This window comes from Biomphalaria glabrata, chromosome 9 (assembly GCF_947242115.1).
Source record: "Biomphalaria glabrata chromosome 9, xgBioGlab47.1, whole genome shotgun sequence".
In the NCBI taxonomy this organism is placed as follows: domain Eukaryota; kingdom Metazoa; phylum Mollusca; class Gastropoda; family Planorbidae; genus Biomphalaria; species Biomphalaria glabrata.
Window position 1 is genome coordinate 32,018,149 of NC_074719.1, and position 25,962 is coordinate 32,044,110.

General features: G+C 38.3%; 1 protein-coding gene across 2 annotated transcripts; it reads left to right on the forward strand.

Annotated features, from left to right (window-relative positions):
- The first annotated feature begins 427 nt into the window (after nt 1-427).
- LOC106069164 (heparan sulfate glucosamine 3-O-sulfotransferase 1-like) lies at nt 428-13,034 on the forward strand. Of its 2 annotated transcripts, XM_056042803.1 has the most exons (4): nt 428-747; nt 6,340-6,832; nt 9,683-9,826; nt 11,287-13,034. In XM_056042803.1, the coding sequence occupies exons 2-4, from the start codon at nt 6,354-6,356 to the stop codon at nt 11,744-11,746; spliced, it is 1,083 nt and encodes a 360-aa protein (XP_055898778.1). In that variant the 5' UTR covers nt 428-747; nt 6,340-6,353; the 3' UTR covers nt 11,747-13,034. The 2 variants fall into 2 exon arrangements, with proteins under 2 accessions (XP_055898778.1, XP_055898777.1); XM_056042802.1 differs by lacking the exon at nt 428-747 and having other exon boundaries at nt 5,891-6,832.
- The last annotated feature ends 12,928 nt before the right edge of the window (nt 13,035-25,962 follow it).

Consider the following 25,962-nt stretch of genomic DNA (forward strand, 5'->3'; position numbering starts at 1 on the left):
TGTAACTTGGCAGTTTTTAAGTTCAAATTAGCGTCCTTGGCATTGTTTCGTTTCTTGTGAAAATCTTCAATTCACACAGTGACTGTGCTCTACTGACACGTCTCCACTACACACAGTGTCTGTGCTCTATTGACACTAGCTCGGACACGTCATCGGCATGTCAGAAGATAATGTAAAAAAGTAAAGTTCCTCTTTCAGACCCTACGATCTCTTGGGCAAGACTAACATATGGATGACCTTACGATCTCTATAGGGCAAGACTAGCATATGGATTTATCTGCAAGACTAACATATGGATTTATCTGCAAGACTAACATATGGATTTATCTGCAAGACTAACATATGGATTTATCTGCAAGACTAACATATGGATTTATCTGCAAGACTAACATATGGATTTATCTGCAAGACTAACATATGGATTTATCTGCAAGACTAACATATGGATTTATCTGCAAGCGGACTACAAACATGTTTGTGAGAGGAAATTGCCCTAGATCTGACAGCATGGTGACAGATGCGTCTGGTGGCGGGGGTTCGAACCAGGAAACATCGGAACACTCCAGAGTACCACACAACCAGGCCGCTATCCTTGGTCATAAATTAGTTGATCATTTCTTGGTAACAATCAGTTCATTGCATACTCGTGATATTGTGGTGTACTATTAATCATTACAAAGTCAGTCGTCCAGACACCCACTTAGCCTATACGCTTCTATTTTGTATGGAGGGATGTAAGATTAGGAGGTAAAGATAAGATTATGAGGTAAGAGGTAGGAGGTAAGATTAAGGTAATAGGTAAGATTATGAGGTAATAGGTAAGATTATGAGGTAATATGTAAGATTAGGAGGTAATAGGTAAGATTATGAGGTAATAGGTAAGATTATGAGGTAATAGTTAAGATTATGAGGTAATAGTTAAGATAGTGAGGTAATAGTTAAGATTACGAGGTAAGAGGTAAGATTATGATATAAGAGGTAAGATTATGACTTTTGATAGTATGTAGGCCTACTTTATAGCTTCTGATATTCGTGCGGAAAATATTGAAACCTGTATCGCAGCCTGCATTGCTTATCAATCAAACGGCCATTGGGTTGACACTTTGGGGGACACGAATTGATTTTTTTTTAAAACGAGACTCTCTTTGATAATTTCTTTAGACAATGAATTTTTTTTTTTCAGTATAAGAAAGTCTACGAGTGTAAGAAAGTCTACGAGTGTAAGAAAGTCTACGAGTGTAAGAAAGTCTACGAGTGTAAGAAAGTCTACGAGTGTAAGAAAGTCTACGAGTGTAAGAAAGTCTACGAGTGTAAGAAAGTCTACGAGTGTAAGAAAGTCTACGAGTGTAAGAAAGTCTACGATTGATTCAATGAGTGAAGGGGTGGATGAACTTTAGAATAGATTGATACATTTTTTGTTGAATGATTAATAGGGGTCTAAAATGTGTGAGTATAAAATGAAGGCTTACTGATTTTAAAGTTTCCTACCATATGTTACCACAAGGGGGAGTAGAATCGATACAAAATCTTCTCTCATTTACTTCTGCTCCCCCCCCCCCCGCTCTCCACACACACACACTTTTCTTGTACCAATGACCGGCCCAATCAATGCGTTCAGAATTACACCTAGTTCTTTCAAGAGATACGTTTTACTTGTGTTACTGGTAGGCCTAGATCAGTGGTTCGCAAACTTTTGTCTCGTAGACTCCTTGTTATGTTTTCCAGTATTTGGTAGACCCCCTGCTTCGCTAATTTATGTATTTTTCAAAATTTGTCATCTTCAATGTGTTTTTCTTTACTAATTTCTAAGTCGTATATTTTAATAATGAAATTCAAATTAAAATGAAGCGTGGTCGAGAGGCTACGTGCACTTGGCTTGGCTACATATGAAGGCATTGGCGTAGCTAGGGTGGGGGGAGGAGGGGGTAGAATTTGAAGATCCCCGGGCCTCCATTTGAGGGGGGCCCCCAAATGAGTGTCCGAAATTTGTTTTTAAATTAATTAAATATTACGTCGCTGTCATGAAATCTTGCTTTTAACGTTGTTATATAGGTTAGTGACCATGTCATCCTAACAGAGTATTAACTCTTTCAATTTGAAGGAGTAACTTCTATAGCGCTGACTAGTGCCGTGTTACTCTCAGGAAGTAACTTAATATATAGGGTAGATTATTTCATCATCATCCTGATAAGAGCACAGAAAACAAAGGAGATAATGAAGGTGTCGAAGATGATACATACAAAGATACAGCAGTCGAAGAAGTGAAAATGTCTCTTGATGAGAGAAGTAGTGCTGAAGAGACTCTAAGGGAATACCCTTTTACCACAGTCAGAGAAAACATCTGAAGTAAGTGATGAAGAGTCAAGTGATGGTCTTCCAAAATCACTTTCTCCAGAAGTGGAAGAAACTGTAATTAAGTACAAAGACTTCGGATATATCCAGCTTGGAATTTTATCTGCAACCGATCTATTGGCTCCTCTTCTCTCCACACTAGGGATGTCTATTTTGTTTTGCATGCGTACCATGTTTTCTGGGGCATCAGAAAAGACATCTAGTACATTGAGCTAACCTGGAGTTGGTCTAAAAAAAAATGGAAAAAACCTGAGAGACTGAAAGAACATGAAGGAGTCCACCAAACATGTATTTATTAAGTACAGTATTTCTTGTCATGATGTCAAATGTCAAAATGCAATGGGCCCCCAAAGAGGTCAATCCCCCCGGGCCCCCAAATCCCTAGCTACACCTCTGTATGAAGGGGGCTCGAGGTTCGACACCTGATTCAGATGTCCAAATGGTTCCAGGCAAGCACGCCTCTTTTATGAACCATGTGACCCGAGACTTTTATCTCGTGGCCAGGATGAGAAATTGGCTCTTCACCGAACTCTCTGTCAGGAGGCCCACGTCGACTAAGTGATCGTTTATTCACACCCGTCTTAGCATGTTGCACGTTCTTCCGAACCCCTGCATGAATTCCTCCTTTCATGTGTGGCCGGAAGCTCAAGCCCCACGTGGGGGCCATCCTTATGCCTATGCTGTCCCATCGTTTCCACGGAGGCGCCAAGCTGAGGCGACGGTAGCTGAAATATCCTCCGAGGTTCGATACCAGACTCGAACAGAGTTGTGTTTACTGAGCGCTTAAAGGCAGCACGGTAAAAAAAAACTTCTCCCAGATATCCCTTCCCCGCCCCCCCCCCCCAAATGGTCAGAAAACTTTGTGCCTCTACCCCCCCCCCCCAAAAAAAAAAAGACAATGGGTAGAGGGCTCGGAAAAGGGGAACAAAATAAAAAATAGTTCCTTATTTTTAGGAACTTAATTAACATTGCTACCATTCCTATAGCTTATAAGTCCATCATAAATGTTCACCGAAAAGGAGCTAAAGTCCGTTGATTAATGGTAGGACTAGTAACTATAAGGGGGTTGTTGGGGCGGATAGGCCTCAGCAACTACAAGGGAGTTGTTGGAGTGGATATGCCTCATGGATCTTTTTATTGTGTTTTATGAAGTGTCTCTCACTGAATAATTGCTTTATCCGCACAGTAGCCTTTAGAGATCTACTAGTATCTCCAATCTAGTTCTCATCTCGACAGCAGTGTTTCCCAAACTGTGTTCCGCGGAACCCCATTATTCCGCGAGGCTTAAATGGGTGTTCTACGAACAACTGGAATAATTAACTAATAGGGCACCAGGTCAATTAATCTCTCGTAAAAAAGTAAGTAAAGTGTCCCGCTAAATACCCAGAATGTGCGGAGTGTTCCGCTAAATACCCAGAATATGCGGAGTGTCCCGCTAAATACCCAGAATATGCGGAGTGTCCCGCTAAATACCCAGAATGTGCTACGTGTTCTGGAAAAGTTTTGGAAATACTGCTCTGCAGTTTAATACCTCCTTCTACCTCAGTCACATTAAACTATAATATTAGGCTAATATAAGGTTTGATTTTAAGACCAAGGATTTAACAGGAATGCAGTACGTATTTCACTTGACTTCGCAGGCAGACTCAGATATTACCTACATATTTTGCCATATCCAGCACAGACTAATCCATTGTCTACATTCAGTCTATTTAAGTTCTTATTTGTACGTCATTTAGTCTTTAGATTTAGTTTGATCGACACATAGTAACTAATAAAACCAAGACATAGCTAGTTTCGAATGTCATTAGTTTGAGTTTGATCGACACATGGTAACTAATGACACCAACATTTAGCTAGTTTCGAATGTCTTTAGTTTGAGTTTCAACTGGGGTAGAGTATCTTCAAATGTGGAGAGTCTGTAATGCTTCCATTTCTGTATTTTTGTTTCTGAACAATGGCCATTCGACTAACCCAATCCGTTGGCTACCGGGACCAGTATCTTCTCTAGTACATCAAGCTCTTTCTTGTATGCGAAAGGAATATTGCGGCACGTAGTGTTAGATAGCTAGTTGAGTTAGTTGGGTTGCGCACTTTGTTAGACCGACAGTGAACGAATATTTTATAGTGACGATATAGACTTTGGGTTAGAGATTAGGATAGACTTTTAATTAATCAGTTACCGCTAGATTCTCAAGAGATAACATCGTTCTATAGTGACAGACAAGACTGTGGCCCATTCTGTATTAAACGTTTGTTTGAAGTTCACCTTGAGTCAACTTGGTCATTGAGTCTGTGTTCCTGTTTAGTAAAACTACTGGAAACTTGCTGGTATCAATAGTTAGTTTCACTACTCCTAGGTCACCTAGGTTATCATTGGTGGACTGTACTCGAGAGACGACATTATTGTCGTGAAGTGTAATAAGACACGTTTTCAAGCCAAGGATGCATTGACAATTATGTCCAACGACGACAAATTTAACCTCAGTTAAGAAAGAGAAAGAGACATGGACAACCATGCCTTACCAGTTGTGGGCCTCAGTCTAATGGATACTTGGGAGGCCCTTTGTAACATAATAGTATTATGAGTAGGCCTACATTGGCACACTAGCGCGTCAGTGCAACACCGCTAGTGTTTACGTAATAAATGGAGTTCCTATTATGTCTTCCCTCTTAAACACTATTTTGTTACTTGTGTAACACGAATATTCTACATGGTGTCAGAATGGTCTTTTTAACCATAACAATTATTGCTATTAATTAGATCATTTATCAACATTTATTTTACAACATGCATAGGTAGCAACTAAACTGCAATAGGCGCCAGTGGGTTGTTTAAAGTTACGTCAATTGTATGATACACTAAATATGTTAGCCCTTTATTTCCTACAGCTGCGCCTGTGACAAGAGCCATGATTGATAGTGATATGCTAAATGTAAATTGCGGGGCGCCAGCCAGGCGTGGGACCCAGTTTGGAGCAATCTGTAAAATCGGCCTAAGGCCGGCCCGCCCATGATCTGCTGCGGCCAGGGAATGCCACAACTAGAAAACTTATATAAAACTGTCTCATGAGACTGATTTAGCTATTTTATTAGTCGGAAATGTAGTGGGCTTATATTTTAGTTTGTCTACACGACCTAGTTTGATTAGGAAACAAAACGTTTGAGTGTTCAAGCCACTTAATATCCCAGCCACGCACTCCGATGCTCATGACAGACTACAAGGTGTAGGATTCTCATCAACGCATCACCAACTGCTTCCATCAGCTCTGCCTAATTAGGGGACCCACTGGTAATAAATGACATGCACCCATTGAACATTATCTAACCGTTATAAGCTTTAAAAAACTACAAGAAAAAAAAATTATATACAATTATTGCTAAAGCAATTATTTAAAAAAAAGTTACCCTAAATAATTGATACCTTTTTAATGAGCTAGCTAAATGTCAATAAAGGTGTGAAGTAGCTGAGCGGGACTTGAACATCTCCAATCATAAATCTCTGCTCGTTCAATCAGAATATCTTTATAGTACGTTCATGTTGATTGGTGGATAAATGAATGTCTTCAAAAGAAGTGACCATTAGCCAAATGAAAGCCAATTAGTGACAGGAAGACTTCTGGGACGAAGAAAATGACATTTTTAACGTTTATCTTTTTTCTCTGAGAACTTTCTTGCTCTTCCGAAATCAATGAATTGAATAGTGCGTTACAATTACTGTTGAAATGTGTCTGTTATTGTGAAGTGTTTAGGATATAGCCTAGTTTAGCAAATAGATTTATTTTGTGAAAGTTTAGTTAAAAGCAGAGTTGTTATACATAGATTTTTATTGGCGCATCAAAGTTTTCAAGAAAATGATTTTTCTATTTTTGATTTGATGAGTGTTTTGCTGGTTGTCTGTACTGTAGACAATGATTGCATTTATTAAGCTTTTAAGACGAACTATCAACTCATTTTTAACATCGCTGGTGTTTTTTGCTATCCTAGCTGTCGCTGTGCTAATGTGGGGAATCTCCACCCACATGTCCGTTAGAAATATTGGCAAGCTCAGTGCAATGAAGCGATCTAGTGAAAATAACGACGCCAACTCCTACATCGAGACTCTCAGTATGACAGAAATGGAAACTTCCCTCCCAGTAAGGAAAGAAGTCGACAATTCATTTACTCATTCACAGTTTGTGTCCGATAAATCTGAACAGCAGGATATTAATGCACCGGAGGAGAAAACACAAAACAAGGGTCTTAATTTACGCAGCAGGCAAGAATATTTTATACCTCCTCCGGGCGATGTTCCTGTCAGGAGATTTCCTCAAGCGGTGATCATCGGCTTTGGTAAGTGTGGCACCAGGGCCATGTTGACATTTCTGAGTTTACATCCCTACATCGTCATACACCACGAGGAGGTACACTTCTACACAGAGGACAAGCTCTACGCTAAAGGATACAAGTGGTATCTCAACCAAATGCCATTTTCATACAGGTAATACAGCAACAACTTCATATGTGTCTTCTTGATGTAAATAGCATTTATTTCAATCACATACTAAGCCATTTTAGGAGTGAAATAAAGACTTTGAACAACAGACAAAACGTAGTTTAGATGAATCACTTGCAGTTAAATCTATAACTTTAAATACCTTGGTACTATCCTAGACAATAAACTAAATTTTACTGCAAATACTGATTATATCAGCAAAAAAGGGCAGCAAAGATTACGAATACTAAGAAAACTGTCCTCGTTTAATGTTAGCGAAAAGGCCTTGGCTATGTTTTATCACGCTCACATCTGCAATATTTTAAGTTTCAATATCACTGCCTGGTATGGCAATCTGAGCATTAAAAATAAAAATAAACTTAATAGAATCCTAAATGCTGCTGGCAAAATCATTGGCAAAAAACAAACCCCATTTGGGCAGTTGTTTGAGACAAACATCTCTAAAAAAGCTAACAAGATCCTCGAAATAAAGAATCACCCTTTGTGTCAGGATTTTGTGATTTTACCATCACAAAAGAGATACAAGACACCGATAGCAAAGACAAACAGACACAAACACTCTTTTGTTCCCCTGGTAATCAAATCATTAAATAAGAACAATCTGGTATAAACTTTGTCACATGTAAATTATGAGTGAGTCTGGTGTGAATGTACACTTTGGTTTCTTATAGTTATAATGTTTTTTGTTTGGTGTAATGCACAAATTGTAAGACAAATTTCCTTACGGATAATAAAGATTATTATTATTATTATTATTATATACATCCCTTGCAGTCTAGTCAAGATGCATCAATTCTATGCTTGGGCTAGATTCACAGACATGCCAGGAACCTACCTTAGGGAAATCCTAAATATTACATGGAAGGATTACGTAGGTAGATAGCAGAACCTTCTTCAAAGCGCGAGCTTGCAAATTAGGCATATAAATTTGGTGAAGTTTCAACTGCTGGCCACGTCTGCAAATTGAAAACATTGGCGCATCCCATTTTAATAAAATGAGAGCTCAAAGGGGCAAAGATTTATTCAAAGACACTTAAACATCCTTGAGAATGTTCAGTATAAACTCTTGTCTCTTGTGAAACTAGAGCAACAATGACAGAACAGCCAGGCGCCGCGCTGGGAGTACTGGTGCGGGAATCGATGGCAGAAGAAAAACGACGAAATAAAAAGAGAGGGCAACAAACTCAGGCGCCAGTCTCCTGCCCAGTTTGTTCCGATCTCAGGTCTCACCGCCAACATCGGAAACTGCAGTCCTAAGCCCCTAGCCCCGTGGTAGTCGTCATCGACAATGACGGAAGAACATGATTCTAGATACAGATTGGGCTACGTTTAACTTGACAGTAAGACTAGATGCATTACTTGCAACTTAAGTGTAACTTTCTGTCTCCGCTATTGTTGTGTTATTTTGGTCATATGAACAACATCTAAGTTCCCTGAGCTGAAATATAAGTTCCCTGAGCTGAAATATAAGTTCCCTGAGCTGAAATATTTTGAAATTTGTAGAAAGTTTAAAAAATTGTTGTATCACAATGAACATTGATTGGATGGCATAATTTTTCTTTCTCTGCTGGTATTTTGGGTGAGCGGAAAAATAATTTGAAGGCGTAGGGTTGTTTTATAGCCACCATTATTGTTGCAGACTTTATTATGTGGCATTCCTTGATATCATCCCTACAAAATTAGATTATAATCAAGTTACTTAAGTAGATATGAGGTTTTGATGTTTTAGTGCAAATAGCATAATAGGATTTTAGAGATCAGCGGGAAGCTGATATAATTATAAGAAGTTACAGCAGCAACAAAAAATTGACACGCAGTTAGCAGCCTCAGAATAGTATAAGGTTAGATGGAGGGAATGAATTAGAGGATTGATTCTCTTTAAAATAATTATCCTTTGTCTATTTTTATAGGCCTTGTCTCCTGTACTGTGATCCTACCTATCTAAAAGAAATGCCAGTGTTTTATAATTCTTTGTATCCACGTGGATGTTTAGCTCAAACTGATGTCCAGGCACACCTCTGGTTACATTGTACACGTTTGATCAGCTCTCACTGGTATCCTGTTACAGGTGGAGACCACTTCTTTTATAGCCTACTTCATCCTCCCATTGAATATTTTAGAGTCCTGAGACAAGATGATTAATGTAAAAATAAATGTGCAAATAACCTATTTTATAAGCCGGCTTCCTTTGTGATCTTATTTAGGTTAAGTTTACACTCACCTGTAACTGTTCCACCTTAAGATCGTTCAGTTTTTAATTCACTTAGTAATAGTGAACATTTTGAAGTAGCCTACAATAAAACAATATACCATTTTGGCTATCTTAAAAACTGTCATGTGATAGTGAGTGCGAAATAATGTTTGTGTGTGTGTGTGTTTTATACGACATAAGACAGACGTAGTGTGGGTATATGGAGCTTTTTTAAATCTTTAACTTGAAGTCATACAAGCATATTTACAAAAGAAACAAGTTATTTTAATTTGCATAGTCTAGTTATACATTTTTATTTAAAACTAAAGTATAAAGAAATGGTTTCACAGCAAAAAATCTTTGGTAAAAAGGAATAGTGAGATAGTAAAAAAAAACAAAAAACAATCAAGTAATATAATAAATAGTTTGTTGGACACTGCAGGAGTCGAGAAATTAAGTTTAGTCGCCATATCGGCATTTGAGGGAATTTCGGTTTCCTATTTTACCACTTTTTTACCGTATCTTTGAGAATTAAGTGGTAACTGTGACAGTGTACCAAAAAGAATAGTTGTGCATATTCTATTTAAAAGACAACTTTGTACATTGACTTTATTTCTGTGTCTTTATATTTGTCATGTCTGCAGCAATCAAGTGACTATGGAGAAATCCCCAGACTACGTGTGTTCCAACAGAGCCAGACAAGAAATTGCAGAACATTTCCCAGACTGTAAGCTCATTGTGCTGGTTCGCAATCCCGTGGTCCGCATTGTATCAGCTTTCCTTCAAAGGTACGTTATTTAATTCAGAATAATATGAATCACGTAGTTCAAACCCTAGAGTACAAGCAATCTCGACAATTAAATCAGTTTATATTGCTGTTTTGCGTTGCAAAGCAAGTTACTGATACATGTAAAGTCTTACGTAGGTTATTTTCACTTAAAATTGATAAGATCAGGGTTACCCCCCTTTCAACAGGCATTGGCATTCAATCTGTTGTTTACTGCAATAGCATTTTGTCCATCTATCGAAGTCAGTTATTCATATCTTTTGGATTAAACACATAAACACACTTATAAGTAGCGTAAAGCTGACATTTTTTGATAAACTACTTTATGGTGATTTAGGTAAAAAGTATATTCAAGGCTCAGGGCCGGACTTAACCATCTCGGGGTTCTATTGCGCGGGGCCCAGACTGGGTAGGGATACGGATAATAAGTGAAAATAAAGAGTCTGTATTAGAAAATAAATTCGTCTTTGCATTTCATTCATTCTTTACTACGTACAGAATAGCCTACTTGACGAGCCTTGCGTGTAGCGAAGTCATACTGTAGACCAGTAGACCTATATCATAAAAATTCTATTTCCTACAATAGCAAGAATTACCAAAAGTTTCAATCTATCTACGCTCAATAGCAAGAATTACCAAATGTTTCAATCTATCTGCGAAAATTGTGGGCTTCAAGTAATTCTTCATTAGTTTGAGGCGCGAGAAGCTTCTTTCACCAGATTCCACAATTACGGGTACCGGAATTGTATAATGCCGTTCTTTTTATCGCGTGTAAGATTGGTATTTTCCATATTGAACGAATGACACCCCAAAAGGACAATTCTGTCTATATTTCAGGATATTTTTATGAGTTTTCAAAAGCTTTTAATAATTTCCAGAGATTTCCAGGACTTTTTCGTATATTTTACAATTTCAGAAGATTTCCAGCAGCTCCTGGTAAATAAGGAGGCCTCGAGAAATCTGTTATAAGTTATAAAATGGTTTAATTTTAATAATTTACACCTAGAATTAGCGGGGGGGGGCTATGAAAGTGCGGGGCCCACTGCGGTCGCATAGGTTGCAGTGACCTAAGGCGGCCCTGTCAGGGCTATAAAAAAAGCTAAAATTTTTAGACGTTCTCGGTGAGAGACATACTTCTCACAAAGTCATAGTGGAAGAAAATGTGGAGCATGAAGTTCCGGATGTATATTTGTGCAATGTGAATCACTGTTAAATGTCACGTCGTCTGCGAAATAAGAAGCTTTTCAAACTTTTGTAGTTTGACAGAAGTTGAAATACTGACACATTTCATCAAATCTATGTATGCCTAGCTGTTTAAGTTTACTTTGTTTTTCTTCCTTCTAAACCTTTATCCTCTTATTTCACCTCCTATTGGTCTGGTCATCTTAGAAAAGACAGACTGACGGACAATGACATAATTCAAGATAAAATGAACTAAATTGGATTTTAAAATCTTTTCAGATTCCGATTCAAAGAGCCGAGTCAGCGACCACCTATGAATGTCACGTACATGAACACAAAAACTAATGAATTCAATCCAAATGCATCGGCAGTGGACGTCGGCATCTTTCACAAGCATCTGTCTCCATGGCTACGGACGTTCTCACGAGATAACATTCTTGTAGTTTCCGACGAATCTCTCACGACAGATCCACTCAGTGTTCTTAAAAGAGCCGAGAAATTTCTGAACATTCCGCCCATGCTAAATGAAGACAACTTCTACTACAATGAAACGTCTGGATTTTACTGCTGTCGGCGATATTCGACAGACGAACAGCCTCGGTGCATGAATATTAACAAGGGCTGGAAACATCCCGAGCTTCCAGCAGACGATGAGAAAATGTTATATGATTTCTACAGGCCCCACAATAAAAAACTGTTTAAACTTTTAAATGAGACTTACAATTGGGAAAAAACATAGATCTTAATGAAAATGATACGAGTTGGCATTAGTTTATAAAACAAAACATGTAAGGTCATATATAAGAACATTTTGTCGTCTTTGTGTTCTCTCAAATTCTATGTAGTTGTAGTTAAGGTTTGATTGATTCGCTATGGAATTTTTCTTCTTTACCTACATATAGTGTCTATTATATATAACTTTAATATTGAAAAGTCGACCTATATATAACTTTAATATTGAAAAGTTGACCTATATATATAACTTTAATATTGAAAAGTTGCCCTATATATAACTTTAATATTGAAACGTTGACCTATATATAACTTTAATATTGAAAAGTTGACCTATATATAACTTTAATATTGAAACGTTGACCTATATATAACTTTAATATTGAAAAGTTGACCTATATATAACTTTAATATTGAAAAGTTGACCTATATATAACTTTAATATTGAAAAGTTGACCTATAACGTTGAAAATACAAGATGGGTTGGGAAAGAGTGAGTGAAAGAAAATGCTGACATTGTACAGTAGACCTATTATATATAGTCATTGAAATAATTAACTCATAAAAAGCCTACTCACTAGTTTTTATATTATTATTAATATTTTCTATTTGATAAAGTAGATATAACTATTAAGATAAAAAAACACTATTAAACAAACATAACTTTTTTTCTTGGCTGCCCCTAAAGAGGAAAATGCTGCTACTCATTTTGTGTTGTCTAGCCAGTTTATAGATCTTAAAAACTAAAAGAACTACAAAAGTTCGTGTTCACTTGATTCTGTAGCGTGCCATTCTCTCTAAATAGGAAAAGTCTTGCAACGTTCACACATGGTAATATTCTGGCTGGTGACAAGACATCCTTCATTATTTCACATATTTAGTAGGAAGATTGCTTTGAGATAATTGATAGATTGTACTTGATAGTTTCAGATATTCCCAAAATAAAGGTTTCCTATTACTTTTTGTTATCCAAGTGTATATTTAGTCCTTTATATTAACATTGACTACAATAAGTCATTAGGTCAGTTATTTTCACCCTCATGTTCGTGTTCAAACAAAAAAACAAACAACTTCTGGGCCTGCACTTCTCACCAAACAAAGGGAAAGCTGGGCTCTAAAACTAAATGGAGACCAAGATGGGCTAGACATATGTACTCATGAACAGTATATAAGCCTTCTTTTTATTTTGCCATATTGTAATACCAATGTAAATGTACAAGTGTGAATGTTAATTTAAACATGATTTGTCGGAAAAGTTGGATTTGCTTTTAAAATAAACAAAATTTTTAAACATATTTTAAAGTGCATTTCAGTTCAAAAATTTTTGTTTTTTTTGTTTGTTTAGTCCAAACATTTTATTGTTTATCTTCTATGTTCAATTCAACTAAAAATGTTACCATTTTTTTATTGTCATAATTATTTATTCAAGTAAAAAAAACAACAACATTCGTGCCTAGAAGACATACATCGAAAGGAGGCGCTGGTCAAGCAACTCTTGGACTTGAATATGGCTTCATCGTTTCTGTAAGTTACATCGCACGTGCATTGTTTCTGATTGTGTCTGTCAACACGACTGAAAAGTATGAGTGCCAGGGCGAAACCTTGTTCTATCCACAGGGCCGGATTTATGTATGTGGAGGCTTCGGGGCAGGATTTTGTGGAGGTCCGTACAATTTTTTGTGGAGCTTTAATAAAGATTTACTTATTAATTTAAAAAAATACCTATATAGGCATGCTATATTTTAGTAGAAAGAAAAAGAGTGTCAAAGAATCATGTCAATTGTTCCACTTTTTTTCCAGAGGCGGCGCAGGGCATGTGCGAAGTGGGCCCACGGCCTCGTGGTTCGATGGACCCCGTGCCAGGAAGGTTTATCCATTATACAATACGTACAAAATCACTGAATTCAGTAGTCCCAACATTTATTCAAAATAATTAACCATAATACCACGCAGATGTCAACAAAAGTTCTTAGGGTAAAAGAGGCAATATATAATAAAGTGAGGTTAAAAATATGCCAGTTAAGATTTTGAAAAACATCAACCGGCACAATAATAACATATCATATCTTACCAGATAATATTTAACACAACACCGGGAGAGCTTAAAATATAGGTTAAATATTGAAAAATGTTGTATCTACATAAACGACAATGCTTCAAAATGGTAGGCGATAACTGAGGAGTTGAATTTCATATATTGAAGATGAATCCCAAGTAGAAAAAAAAGTGGATGAGAGCAGTAACTTCCAACTTGGAGAATCAAATGAAGCAGTTGATCCAGAATGTCATTCCAGATGTTAAGCAGCTACTTTAATACATAACAGAAAAATTAATTAAAGAAATTTACCCATACACTGCCTCTCAAATTTGTTAATTATACAGGTAATTACAGCCTCCGCTTAAAGGAGCTTTTCGGAAGTATAATAAAAACATAGAAATATAACGGGTCCGTGAAGACTTTTAAGTTTGACAGTTGTATCGTTAAAGCCGATTCAAGCTCAAGCCTTCTAAGATGAATTACAATACGAAATAAAGGATTTCAGTAGGCTTAAATAGCTTTTGACAGTTTCGTGTCCATTATTTTAAGTAGGTTCTATATATATACATACTTTAGTCCTAAGAAATGGAAGGATGTATACATACTTTGGGCCCAATAGATGGAAGGATGTATACATACTTTGGGCCCAATAGATGGAAGGATGTATACATACTTTAGGCCCAAGGGATGGAAGGATGTATACATACTTTGGGCCCAAGGGATGGAAGGATGTATACATACTTTGGGCCCAATAGATGGAAGGATGTATACATACTTTGGGCCCAATAGATGGAAGGATGTATACATACTTTAGGCTCAATGGGTGGGGAGGGGACGTCGCAAAATATTCTTCGCCAGTGGCGTAGCTAGATTATATGATGCCCAGTGAGGCTTCTTTTGATGTCTCCCTCTCCCAAAAAAGGAAATAAAACAGCAAGAAGAAACGTTTTCTTTCCCGAACAAAGGAGTATTCATTGTTCACGTTTTGCCATTTTCTCCATCAATTACGAAATTAGTGAGACGCAAATTGTTCATTGTTGATTGCAATTATATCTTGATCAACTTAAGTCTGAAAAAACTTCGCTCGCATATATGCACCGCTTACCGCAGTTATTCCAAAATATTCCCATAATGACAATATTTAGAACTGAGATGATGTCGATGAAAGAGTAAAGAATCTCTACCCCGCAATGATCCATAAAAACGTAACATTAACATTTGGGGAAATTGATCCAGTTTTGAGATGTATGCTTTACTGTTGTCAGGTTTAGGAGTTATTTAGATTGCTCAATAGCTGAACAAAATTAAGATCCCGAGGTTCAACCTGACAAGAACATCATTTACACCCAGTTGTACATAGAGTAACCAACTATGTGGATGAATTTAAATAACAAAATTTTGACTTGTATTGTATGATACTGATATCTGTATTTGTGCAATGAGAATGATAGAATGATGAATAGATAATTTATATATAAAATATATAGATATAGATATGTATTCAATAATCACACATAAACACCTTGCTACTGCTACCAAATTGTCCCCATGGTTTCATAGTAAACCAGACGCTGACCGATCGACTTCACAATACTTCACAATACATCGGCAATGATAGAGTTAGACCTCAACTGATCCCCAACTGTCACGAACTGACAACCTCATACAACATATATTAAGAGATATCACAAACGAAATAACTCACCCTAAACAGGGGTAAAAAATCCTACTGAATAACAAGTCCAAGGAACTAGTATTTGTTTACAAAGACTAATAATTTTTTACGGACCAACACACCGTCCGTTTCAACCGAATTTAGAGGGTGAACTGCCTCATGACAAAGAATGACCAATAAATGTCACCGGACTTTGTGACGTAGCAAAAAAAAAATTCAAAACAAAAATACAAGGCACTCTCGGCCCGTACAAGTATTGTACGAGTAAAGGAAAAAACTAAGCAGAGCGGGGGGGGGGGGGGAAGACACTTGTCTAAACTACGTGTCAATATAATTTTTCAATATTTAGCTTGTAATCACCCGATATTAGGCCTACTAAAATTCGTTTCCTATTTGTGGAGACGTGTACGTATTCGGTCTGGAATTAGCTTGGTTGGGAGCACATGTTCTTTCAGAAGCGGATCTATTTGGGATGTGATTTAACCAACTCATAGAAATTACCTAGACTTTCTATTTGCAATTCTTCTTCAACTTGTTCGTGACGCCCAATGAGCGTCAGATTCTGCAGGGAGATAAAAGAATGATATCCAAGATTCTTTTCAGGTAGCATTTTTATCCTTTGCACCGTTTTATCACTATATATCAGTGGTCTTCAACAGGGGCGCTAGCACCACTTGGGGGAGGGGCGTTTTCGTGATTTTGGGGGCGCTGGGCATAAAGGGGGAAAGTAGAAACTAAAGGTGCAATGAAACAAAACAAACAAAAAAAAAACTCTTCAAAATTAAAGCTGGCAAACTTAATATAGTCAAATTATAATTAGCTTGCTTCTAATTTAAGAACAGAAACAACGTTAGAAATTGAGTTCTGGAATCCCATTTTCTATTTTTAAATTCTTACTCTCTATCTATAATCGTAGGCATAGAGTATCTAGTGTCCTTAGATCTGGCGCACATAAACGTTCACGATTTGATTTTTAAAAACACAACGCCTTTTAGATGATAGTTTATTTTATCTACATATGTTCATATATTGATATGTAAATGTTAATTGAAGAAATATGTTAAAGCTAACATTCAAACAGAAATTTACCTTTTTTTTAACGAAAAACATTGTCAAAGTGTTATTACGAAAACTCGCTGGTATGTAATGGGATATCGATAAGAGGTTTAGTGAACATTTAGCAATATCCAAAAATAATTTAAGAATATTCATGAACAATTATACAAATCTACTATTCAAACAATATCAAAAACAAAAAAAAGGCATCTTAGAAAAAAAAGGCCTCTTAGAAAAATGCATAGCTTTTTTAAAAAAAAGTCGTATGATATTGTTTGAAAATTGATTAAAAATAAAATTAATTTTTTTCAAAGAGTAACAAAAAAAAAAAAAAAAACTAAAAAAAAAAAAAAAATTCCACTTATCTTATTCTTTGTAAACCAGTAACACTAACTAAAAATGCAAAATACCTTATAGCAGCGTAGGTGTTATAATAAATGAAAAACTGCCATGGAATCCCCATATTAATGAAACTATCAAAAAATCAAACAAAGCATTAGGGTTTATCAAAAGAAATTTCTATAAATCAAATAAGAACATAAAACTAAAATGTTATTTAACCTTGGTTAGGCCAATAATAGAATATGCATCCTCTGTTTGGACCCCTCAACTCAAGAAAACATTTAAAAACTGGAACAGAAACAAAATAGAGCAGTGAGATTCATAACAAACGAATATTCACATTTGACTAGAGTAACACCTTTAGTAAAATCACTAAATTTAGAAAGCCTTCAGGACAGAAGACTTAAAAGTAAAGTAGCAATTATATACATAAAACACTGAACCATAATCTTCAAATACAAAATTTAATAAAATACTCAGAAAAACACAAAGATAAAGAAAGGCATATACCTCATGGGCGTAGCCAGGATTTTTTTTCGGGGGGGGGGGGGGTTTGGGGGGGGTGAATTTTTTTTATTTCAAAAACCTAATGTGCTATTCTTACTGACTTAGACCCTCCCACGCCGTTCGGAGCATTTGACGTCAAGCAGTTTCCATAAAAATCTGTCACTGGTAATGTCTGAAGCCTCTTCCCACCTACCATGAGGACCTCCATGAATGAGTGGCGTCAAGTTGTACTAGGATATCGTTGCAACTCTTCCTATGCGTAATTCATTTTGTCGGAGAACATGTCCCGAAAACCTCATGCGTCGTTCTCTCACAATCTTACTAAGGGGTCGACTCCCAGTTCGGCATAGATTTCTTTGATTTAGATCCAATCTCTAAAACTGACTCCTGAAATCTGTCTTAGCCATCTTTGTTGAGCTACATTTAGTGTTTTTCGATTTCGGTAGATGACTATTCACTGCAGTTTATTAATGGAGCCCTGCCACTGGTAAAAATTTGTAACCTCTCTTGAATACGCTCTTGGAATTAAGTGACTGTAGTTTGCTTTAGATTTTATATCGAAAAGAGAAGTTTGATCGTCAAAATCTTCTGTTGGGGGTTTTCCACCTCAAAATGCTCTGTAGGGGGATCTTAGACTCAAAACCATCTGGAGGGGTTTTAAACTTTAAAAAAAAAGCCATCTATAGAAGAAACTCAAAACCCCCGATTGGCTTGGCTACGCTCAAAAAATTTTAGTGTGTAATTTGCTTTTTTTTTTATATGGAAGATGTATTTTTAGCACCAACCCCCTCTGAATGGGGGTTTAAACTCAAAACCCCTTTCGGCAACGCTCATAGCATTTTGAGTGCGTAATTTGCTTTTTTTCTTACACTGAAGATGGCGGGGGGTTTAAACTCAAAACCCCTTTGACTACGCTCATAAATTTTAGAGTGAGTAATTTTCTTTTATTTATATTGAAGAGGTACTTTTTAGCTTCAAACTCCACTGGAAGGGAGTTTAAACTCAAAACCCCATAGACTACACTCATAACATTTTTAGTGTATTATTTGCTTTTTTATTATTATTAAAAAGATGTATTTTTTACCTTCAAACCCCAATGAAGTGGGGTTTAAACTCGAAACTGAGTCAAAACCCATTTAGCTACGCTCATAACATTTTGAGTGCGTAATTAGCTTTTTTTTATATTAAAGAGGGGGTTTATCATAAATTTTAGACGGGGTTTTAAAAATCAAAATCTTCCTTAACTGTGCTCTTGGAATTAGGGGATTTTCGTTTGCATTTTTTTTGTTTTGTTTTATAGAAGAGGGGGAATTAACTGCAAAAACCCCAGGTAGGGGGTTTAAAACTCAAAACCCCTGGTAGGGGGTTTAAAACTCAAAACCCCTAGTAGGGGTTTTTAAACTCGAACCGCTCTGGTAGGCGTTTTAAACTCGAACCCCCTTGGTAGGGGTTTTTTAAACTCGAACCCCCCTGGTAGGGGTTTTTAAACTCGAACCCCCCTGGTAGGGGGTTTTAAACTCAAAACCCCTTTGTTGTGCTAGGGCAAGTGATGGTTTAGTATTAAAATCTCACCTAAAATAAACAAAATCAAAGCAAAAAATCAGTTACTAAATTCCGACTCCCCCCCCCCCCAAGGGGGGGATTTCATTTCGGGGGGGGGGGTTTGAACCCCAAGAACCCCCCCTGGCTACGCCCATGAATTATACCTCATTCCATATGCTAAGTCAAATTAGTACTAATACTATTTCTTCCCTAGCACTATTAGAGAATGGAATGGGTTGCCTGAGCTAGCCATGAAAACCAGTGGCTTGGCGGAGTTTAGGTCATTGGTTAATATGCATAACTAAATGCATGACGCGTAGGACGAAATCATCTTTTTTTTTTTTTTTTTTTTGAAGTAACGTCTGTATCATATAAGATAAGATAAGAAAAGTGAACATCTTTAGCGTTTCCCTAAGTAACAAAACATGATGTTTCTTTTGCTTGTTAAATATCTAATTTTAAGTCAAGATCTAAATTTCTGCTAATAGAAAACTGAAAAAAAAATGCTTACTTTAAAGAAAAAAAATGCAGAAAAAAAGGTAATAGCTAGGCCTACTAGTCACGGTTTAATTAATATATAAGGAGAAAAAAACACACGACAGAATGGGGCCCAAATGTCACAACCAACACACCGTCACCACATTACAATGAACCTGATGAAAGCATTTCCTTACAGTGACTCTAGCTGAAAACACGGTACGGGTTAATGTTTTGATATTAATATCAAATTTGATATAACGTTTAGGATATTTTAAGGAAACTTTTTAATTTTTAATCATTTTTTTTTACAAAATTGCAGTGTAGGGCAGGCCATTATTGGTCATTATTATATATAGTCATGGGACCAGGTTATATATTGAAACCCTATTAATACGCGCCATGCAGTGCAGTATTTAGAGTTGAAAAAGCTTTAAGCTATTTATTTGAGATATGGGCCCTGATATGTATGTAACTACTAAATATTTCTTGAAGGCCTTAAGCTAGAGCCTAGTTTATGTTGCATAGAGGTAAATCCGGTCCTAGCCCCATGGTTGTTACACCATCGGGTGTGAGCCCCTAAATGGTCGTGGGCCCGCGTTCATTGAACCCCTTCGCGCAGGGGCGGACTGGCTATATGGGCAAACGGGCAAATGCCCGGTGGGCCGGTACTAAATGGGTGTGCTATGCACACTACTTTGATGTCTCCAAGACTGTGTTTGGCCTGATCATTTTGCTGGTCGGCATGGGTCTTTGATGGCACTCCTATTTTTGTTTTGCTCCTTCCCTCACCCGTTTTTTGATGGTTCCATGAAAGTTAACGAAAAAGAGGGATGAGAGAGGATAAGTAAGAAAACATTGATATAACGTGGCAAAACACATACACACAGCCGCGAAATTGCAAACCACCCAACTTATTCATAGCTCAATATGGGTATAAAGTTCTACTTTCTGCGATTTGAAAAGAAAAAGTAGGTTTCTTGTTGTTTATTTGTAATAACATAGATCTAAAGATACTACACTTAAAACTTACACACAAAAAAAAAAGTAATTATTTAATTAAAACATAAATCTAGATCTAAATCAATTTTATACCGTTGTGATTAACGGCAAACTTATGCTTAGTATAAAGTCATTGATGATGAGAATTATTAAAATAATTACAATAATTTATATAGCGCTGTCACATCCGATATTTAATGAAAGGAGATTTAGAATCATTTATATTTTAAATAATAGATCTATATTCATATACAAATCACGTCATGATGCTCTGTCATGTGCCTATCTGTCTCCCAGGTGGATGGGTCTATGCTGAGCGCCTTCAGAGAAGCTTTGAGGGTGTCCCTGAAGCGTTTTCTTTGACCACCTTCCTTCGCTTAGTTGGCTATACAAGAGTCGTTTAGGGATGCGGTGGTCTTCCATTCTGCATACGTGTCCTGCCGATCGCAGCTGGGACTGCATCAGGGTGTGGATGCTTTGCAGACCCGCTCTTTGAAGGACTTCAGTATCTGGTATTTTGTCTTGCCATTTGCCATTCAGTATTTTTTCACACACATGTCAGGTGGAAGTGATTCAGTTTCTATGCATGTTAACTGTACACTATCCATGTTTCTGATGCATAGAGCAATGTAGGGAGGATGACGGCTCGATAGACCCCTAGTTTTGTATTTGTTGTGATACCACTTCAAAGGAATGGGTTGTCAGGCAGGAAAACCAATGATTTAGCATATTTTAAGTCACAGATCAACATGCATGACTAGATTGACACGTGAAATGCGTAGGACCTAATTATTTTATTTTTTTTGAAGAAACGTACGTCTGTAATCTATAAGTAATACCAAAAAGTTTGAAACTCATTAAGGCTGCTAGTGTAGTGTTTATTGTTTTCAGACTACGTACATGTAGATATATAAATAGAATACATTATGTAAGCCTACGAAAGCATACATCCAGTTTTCGATGCGTTATCAAACTTTATATGTTTTGAATAGAATTAGGCTTACACCTATGATAAAACACATGGGTGTAGCCGAGAGGGGAGGAATTCAAACCATCACTGGCCTCAGATCTCATTGTCTGAAAGGGAAACTTTACCTACTGCCCCAGTACAGCCAACTTTAGCAAACTACAGTCACCAAATTTCACGAGCGTAGCCAAAAGTGGTTTTGTGGTTCCCCCCCCCCTTTTCCAATACAAAATAAAGCATTTTACCATTTTCTACCAGTCGCTGGACTCCAGTGAATAGAAGATTTAGTTTTTGATTTTTTTAGCGGAAGAGTAGTAGGCTAATTGCACTGTAGATACCTCAGAATATGCATTTTTTAAAGCTTAAAAAAAATGGAAAAAATGATCCCACTGGGGGGAGCTTATGGCGCTCCCCCAGACTACCTAGCTGTAGCTGTCCCTTGGCGATGTGTACTACCTTTCACTAATTATAGGAAGAGAGTATTCTAGAGTAGAAAAAAAGTATAAAAGAATGAAAGATAAGAATGTAATGAAGATTAATTACACACACATATATATAAATTGTGGAGGGGGGTTAACCCCCCCCCCATACCGAAAATATATGACATGCCAATTGTGGGCAGGTTTATAGGCCTATATCCCAGCCAGCAAAGCTACCTGTTCAGGCCCGGGCTGAGTTAGGGGCCCGCACGGGGAACCGGATAGTCGTGCGGGGCAGTTTTTTCCTTTCCTACCCCGTCATGCGCCCATTCAAAACCCCCCTTAGATGAATGGGGCCCGTAAGTAGCAGGGGATGGAGAGATTCGCCCCATTGTTTCACTGCTGGGCGTCGGCTGGCGGTCTGAATTTTGCGTAATACAGTTACGGTCCCACCACCTTCCCCCTTCTCATCCTACTGGCAAGGAGTGCCCTCCCCGCCTCGCTCTTATCTCGGACGAGACCGTCGGCCAGGAAACTCGTTGCGTAATGAAATTCAATGGGAGACAAAAAGGAGCTCAATATAATTGGTTCGGATAGTCTCCCATTTCATTATAAACACAATAAACTCATTGAATGTTTTGTTATTTTTTTATATAAACTTTTTATTGCTTCGTTTTTTTTTTTTTTTTTTTTTTTTTTTTTTTTACATTAACATATTTCGTTTTAATATATATGTATATAGCTATGAAATAAAAACAAGTGTTTTATTGTTATACAATATATAAGGACGATTCTTTTGATTTAATAATTTTATTTACATATTTAATGAAAACTATATTTTTTGATATTTTAAATTTATCAGAAAATTTTTTACGAACAATATAAAAACTGATGTAAACGCTGCATACAATAACTGTATCCCTGATAGCAAAATGTTCGGGCCCGGTAAGGACCCCCAATTGGGTCTGCCCATACTAACCACATGGGCCCCAATTGGGAGAAGAACTCGGCCCTTAAGGTTGAGTCTGGGCTCAGTCAGTGGCCCCAGAAAATCCCCTTGTGAAATCCGTGTGGGACCAGTAAGGAAAAGGACTTGTGGGCCCCAATAAGGCTATAGATACTTGGCCCTTTGGGGAGAATTAATGAAAGCCCAAATGGGGCCCTTAGGGGTCGAGTCTGGGCGAAATCAGAAGGCCAAGATGACGCCGTGATGGAAACCTCATGGGGCCAGTACGGGGAAAACATTAATTGGCCTGAAAGGGCTTACCACATGGGTTCGATTTGGGGGATGAACGTAGGCCCAAACGGGTGCCCTTAGGGCTGAGTCTGGGTTCAGTTAGGGGGCCCAGATGAAGCCCTGATGGAAACCTCATGGGGCCAGTACGGGGAAAAATTGAGGGGCCTGAGAGGGCTAAACTCATGGGCCCCGTTTGGGGGATGAACGTTGGCCCAAACGGGGGCCCTTAGGGCTGGGTCTGGGCTCAGTTAGGGGGCCCAGTTGAAGCCCTGATGGAAACCTCATGGGGCCAGTACGGGGAAACATTGAGGGGACAGAAAAGGCTAAACACATGGGCCCCATTTGGGGGATGAACGTTGGCCCAAACGGGGGCCCTTGGGGCTGAGTCTGGGCTCAGTTAGGGGACCCAGATGAAGCCCTGATGGGGCCAGTACGGGGAAAACATTGAGGGGTCTGCTAGGGCTAAACACATGGGCCCCATTTGGGGGATGGACGTTGGCCCAAACGGGGGCCCTTAGGGCTGGATTTGGGCTCAGTTAGGGGGCCCAGTTGAAGCCCTGATGGAAACCTCATGGGGCCAGTACGGGGAAACATTGAGGGGCCAGAAAGGGCTAAACACATGGGCCCCATTTGGTGGATGAACGTTGGCCCAAACGGGGGCCCTTAGGGCTGAGTCTGGGCTCAGTTAGGGGGCCCAGATGAAGCCCTGATGGGGCCAGTACGGGGAAAACATTGAGGGGCCTGCTAGGGCTAAACACGTGGGCCCCATTAGGGGGATGAACGTTGGCCCAAACGGGGGCCCTTAGAGCTGAGTCTGGGCTCAGTTAGGGGGCCCAGATGATGCCCTGATGGGGCCAGTACGGGGAAAACATTGAGGGGCCTGAAAGGGCTAAACACGATGGCCCCATTTGGGGGATGAACGTTGGCCCAAACGGGGGCCCTTAGGGCTGGGTCTGGGCTCAGTTAGGGGGCCCAGTTGAAGCCCTGATGTAAACCTCATGGGAGCCAGTACGAGGAAAACATTGAGGGGCCTGATATGGCTAAACACATGGGCCCCATTTGGGGGATGAACGTTGGCCCAAACGGGTGCCCTTAGGGCTGAGTCTGGGCTCAGTTTGCCTCTAGTTTCTCTCTCTCTTTTCTCCCTACTGACAAGGAATGCTCTCCCGGTCTAGCTGTTATCTCAGACGAAACATAGAAAGTTATTACGTAACATAACTCGAGAAGAGGTAAAAGAAAAAAAAGAAAACCATGACTTTGATATGTTGGCTCGGATAGACTCACTTAGATTATTAATACAAACAATATTGCTGTTTTTTAATTATTTTATTTTCATAAAAATATGTATAGGTTCCTATATGTTTTACTTCTTTTTTTTTTCGTTCTTTGCATTTAATTTAAAGTTATAGAATGCTGATTTTTAACTGTGATAATTTTATCTTACATTATACTTTATTAAATAAATTGGATTGTAGGTCATTTTTAGGTATAACATTCAATGTCATTAAGTCAAAAAGTGATTTATATTATATATTTTATTTATTCTTCTCACAGTAGTTTGATCAAAACGTTTCTACTATAACGACATATATATGGGATATTTGTGTGTGTGCATGTTTGTTAGCGCGCGTGTGTATGAACTATGCATGTTATATGCCAATTTAAAATTTCTAGATCTTATATAGTACGTGACACTTTAAAAAAAAAAAAAAAAAAAAAGGGTCATTGCCTAGCTCCAAGATTATTCATGAGATGGCTAGATACAAATGTGCGATTAATATGATGTCGAGTGTTTTGATTTTTTCGAGTAAAAAAAAAAAGCAACTTGTGACTTTACAACACTTGCTGTAAATGGACCTTCACTTAGGCATCATTTTGACTTTGCTCACGTAATGTAACACCCCTGTGACCATAGTCGCACTCCCTCTACGTCTATCTGACCCAGATGTTGAATTAACATCATGGTGATCTCTTTTATAGCCTTCCTCTAACTTAACTCCCCTTTCTTCTTTTTTTTTTTACCCACTCTGCTGGATTTCTCGAGTTAACGCCTAATGAAACGCTAGACAAAATGACGCCTCTCGAAGTAATAAAACTGAATCTGTCGTTCTTGTAGGTTTCTATCATTGCGGAAGGTACCGGTACCGGTATTTACTGACCAGTCATTGATATTTAGGGTTATGTATTTTCACGTCTACCTCAGGAAATAAATAAATATATTGTTGTAACTCTAGGTTAGGCACTCAACGAATAGGCATGCAACTCAACACAGTGTAACAGGAAATAAATACAGGTGTTTATTCACTAGGATAAACACATAGCATCCTTCAGCTTCTTCAGAGTCTTCCTACTAATTTACCAGTCCTTTAGACAGCAACCCGAATGTGGACCAACGACAGCCTTCCCCGCTTCGCTCCAGGTCCCTTCTACAACCTTCAGGCAGCACCAAAAGCTGGCTTCTTAGTTTCCAAACATTCAGACTCTTCACAATCCCTGATGCAATGTTATTATCTCCGTTCTAGTCTCTTCCTGTTTACGTTCACTAGTGCGCTAGTGCGCACCTCAAGCACTGGTGCAAGGCAGGGTTACAACACTACCCCCACCTTAGTCTTTTCGTCCCGAAAAGAAACATGTTCACGGTTGGCCAGTGCAGGTGGAGGTCGGTCAGTGGGAGTCACAGATTGCATTGATCGTGCTCCCCACAAAGCAATCCACACTGCTCTCTGCAGGTACCGCTTTCTCCTTCTGCTCCAATTGACCTGCCTTTGGTTAAGGGGAAGTCGTTTTCGTTGTCTGGCCTTTCTCTTAGTTACCACCGACGGCAGACTCATGGCAAGAAGCGATGCAGTGGATGTCATAGCGTAGGTCATCAAGACCATTTGTCTTACACGTTGCTCCAGCAGGCTTTCTCGATATGCCGTGGACCCCCAGGAGGCCAAGTTGTCAAACACGGTATAATCT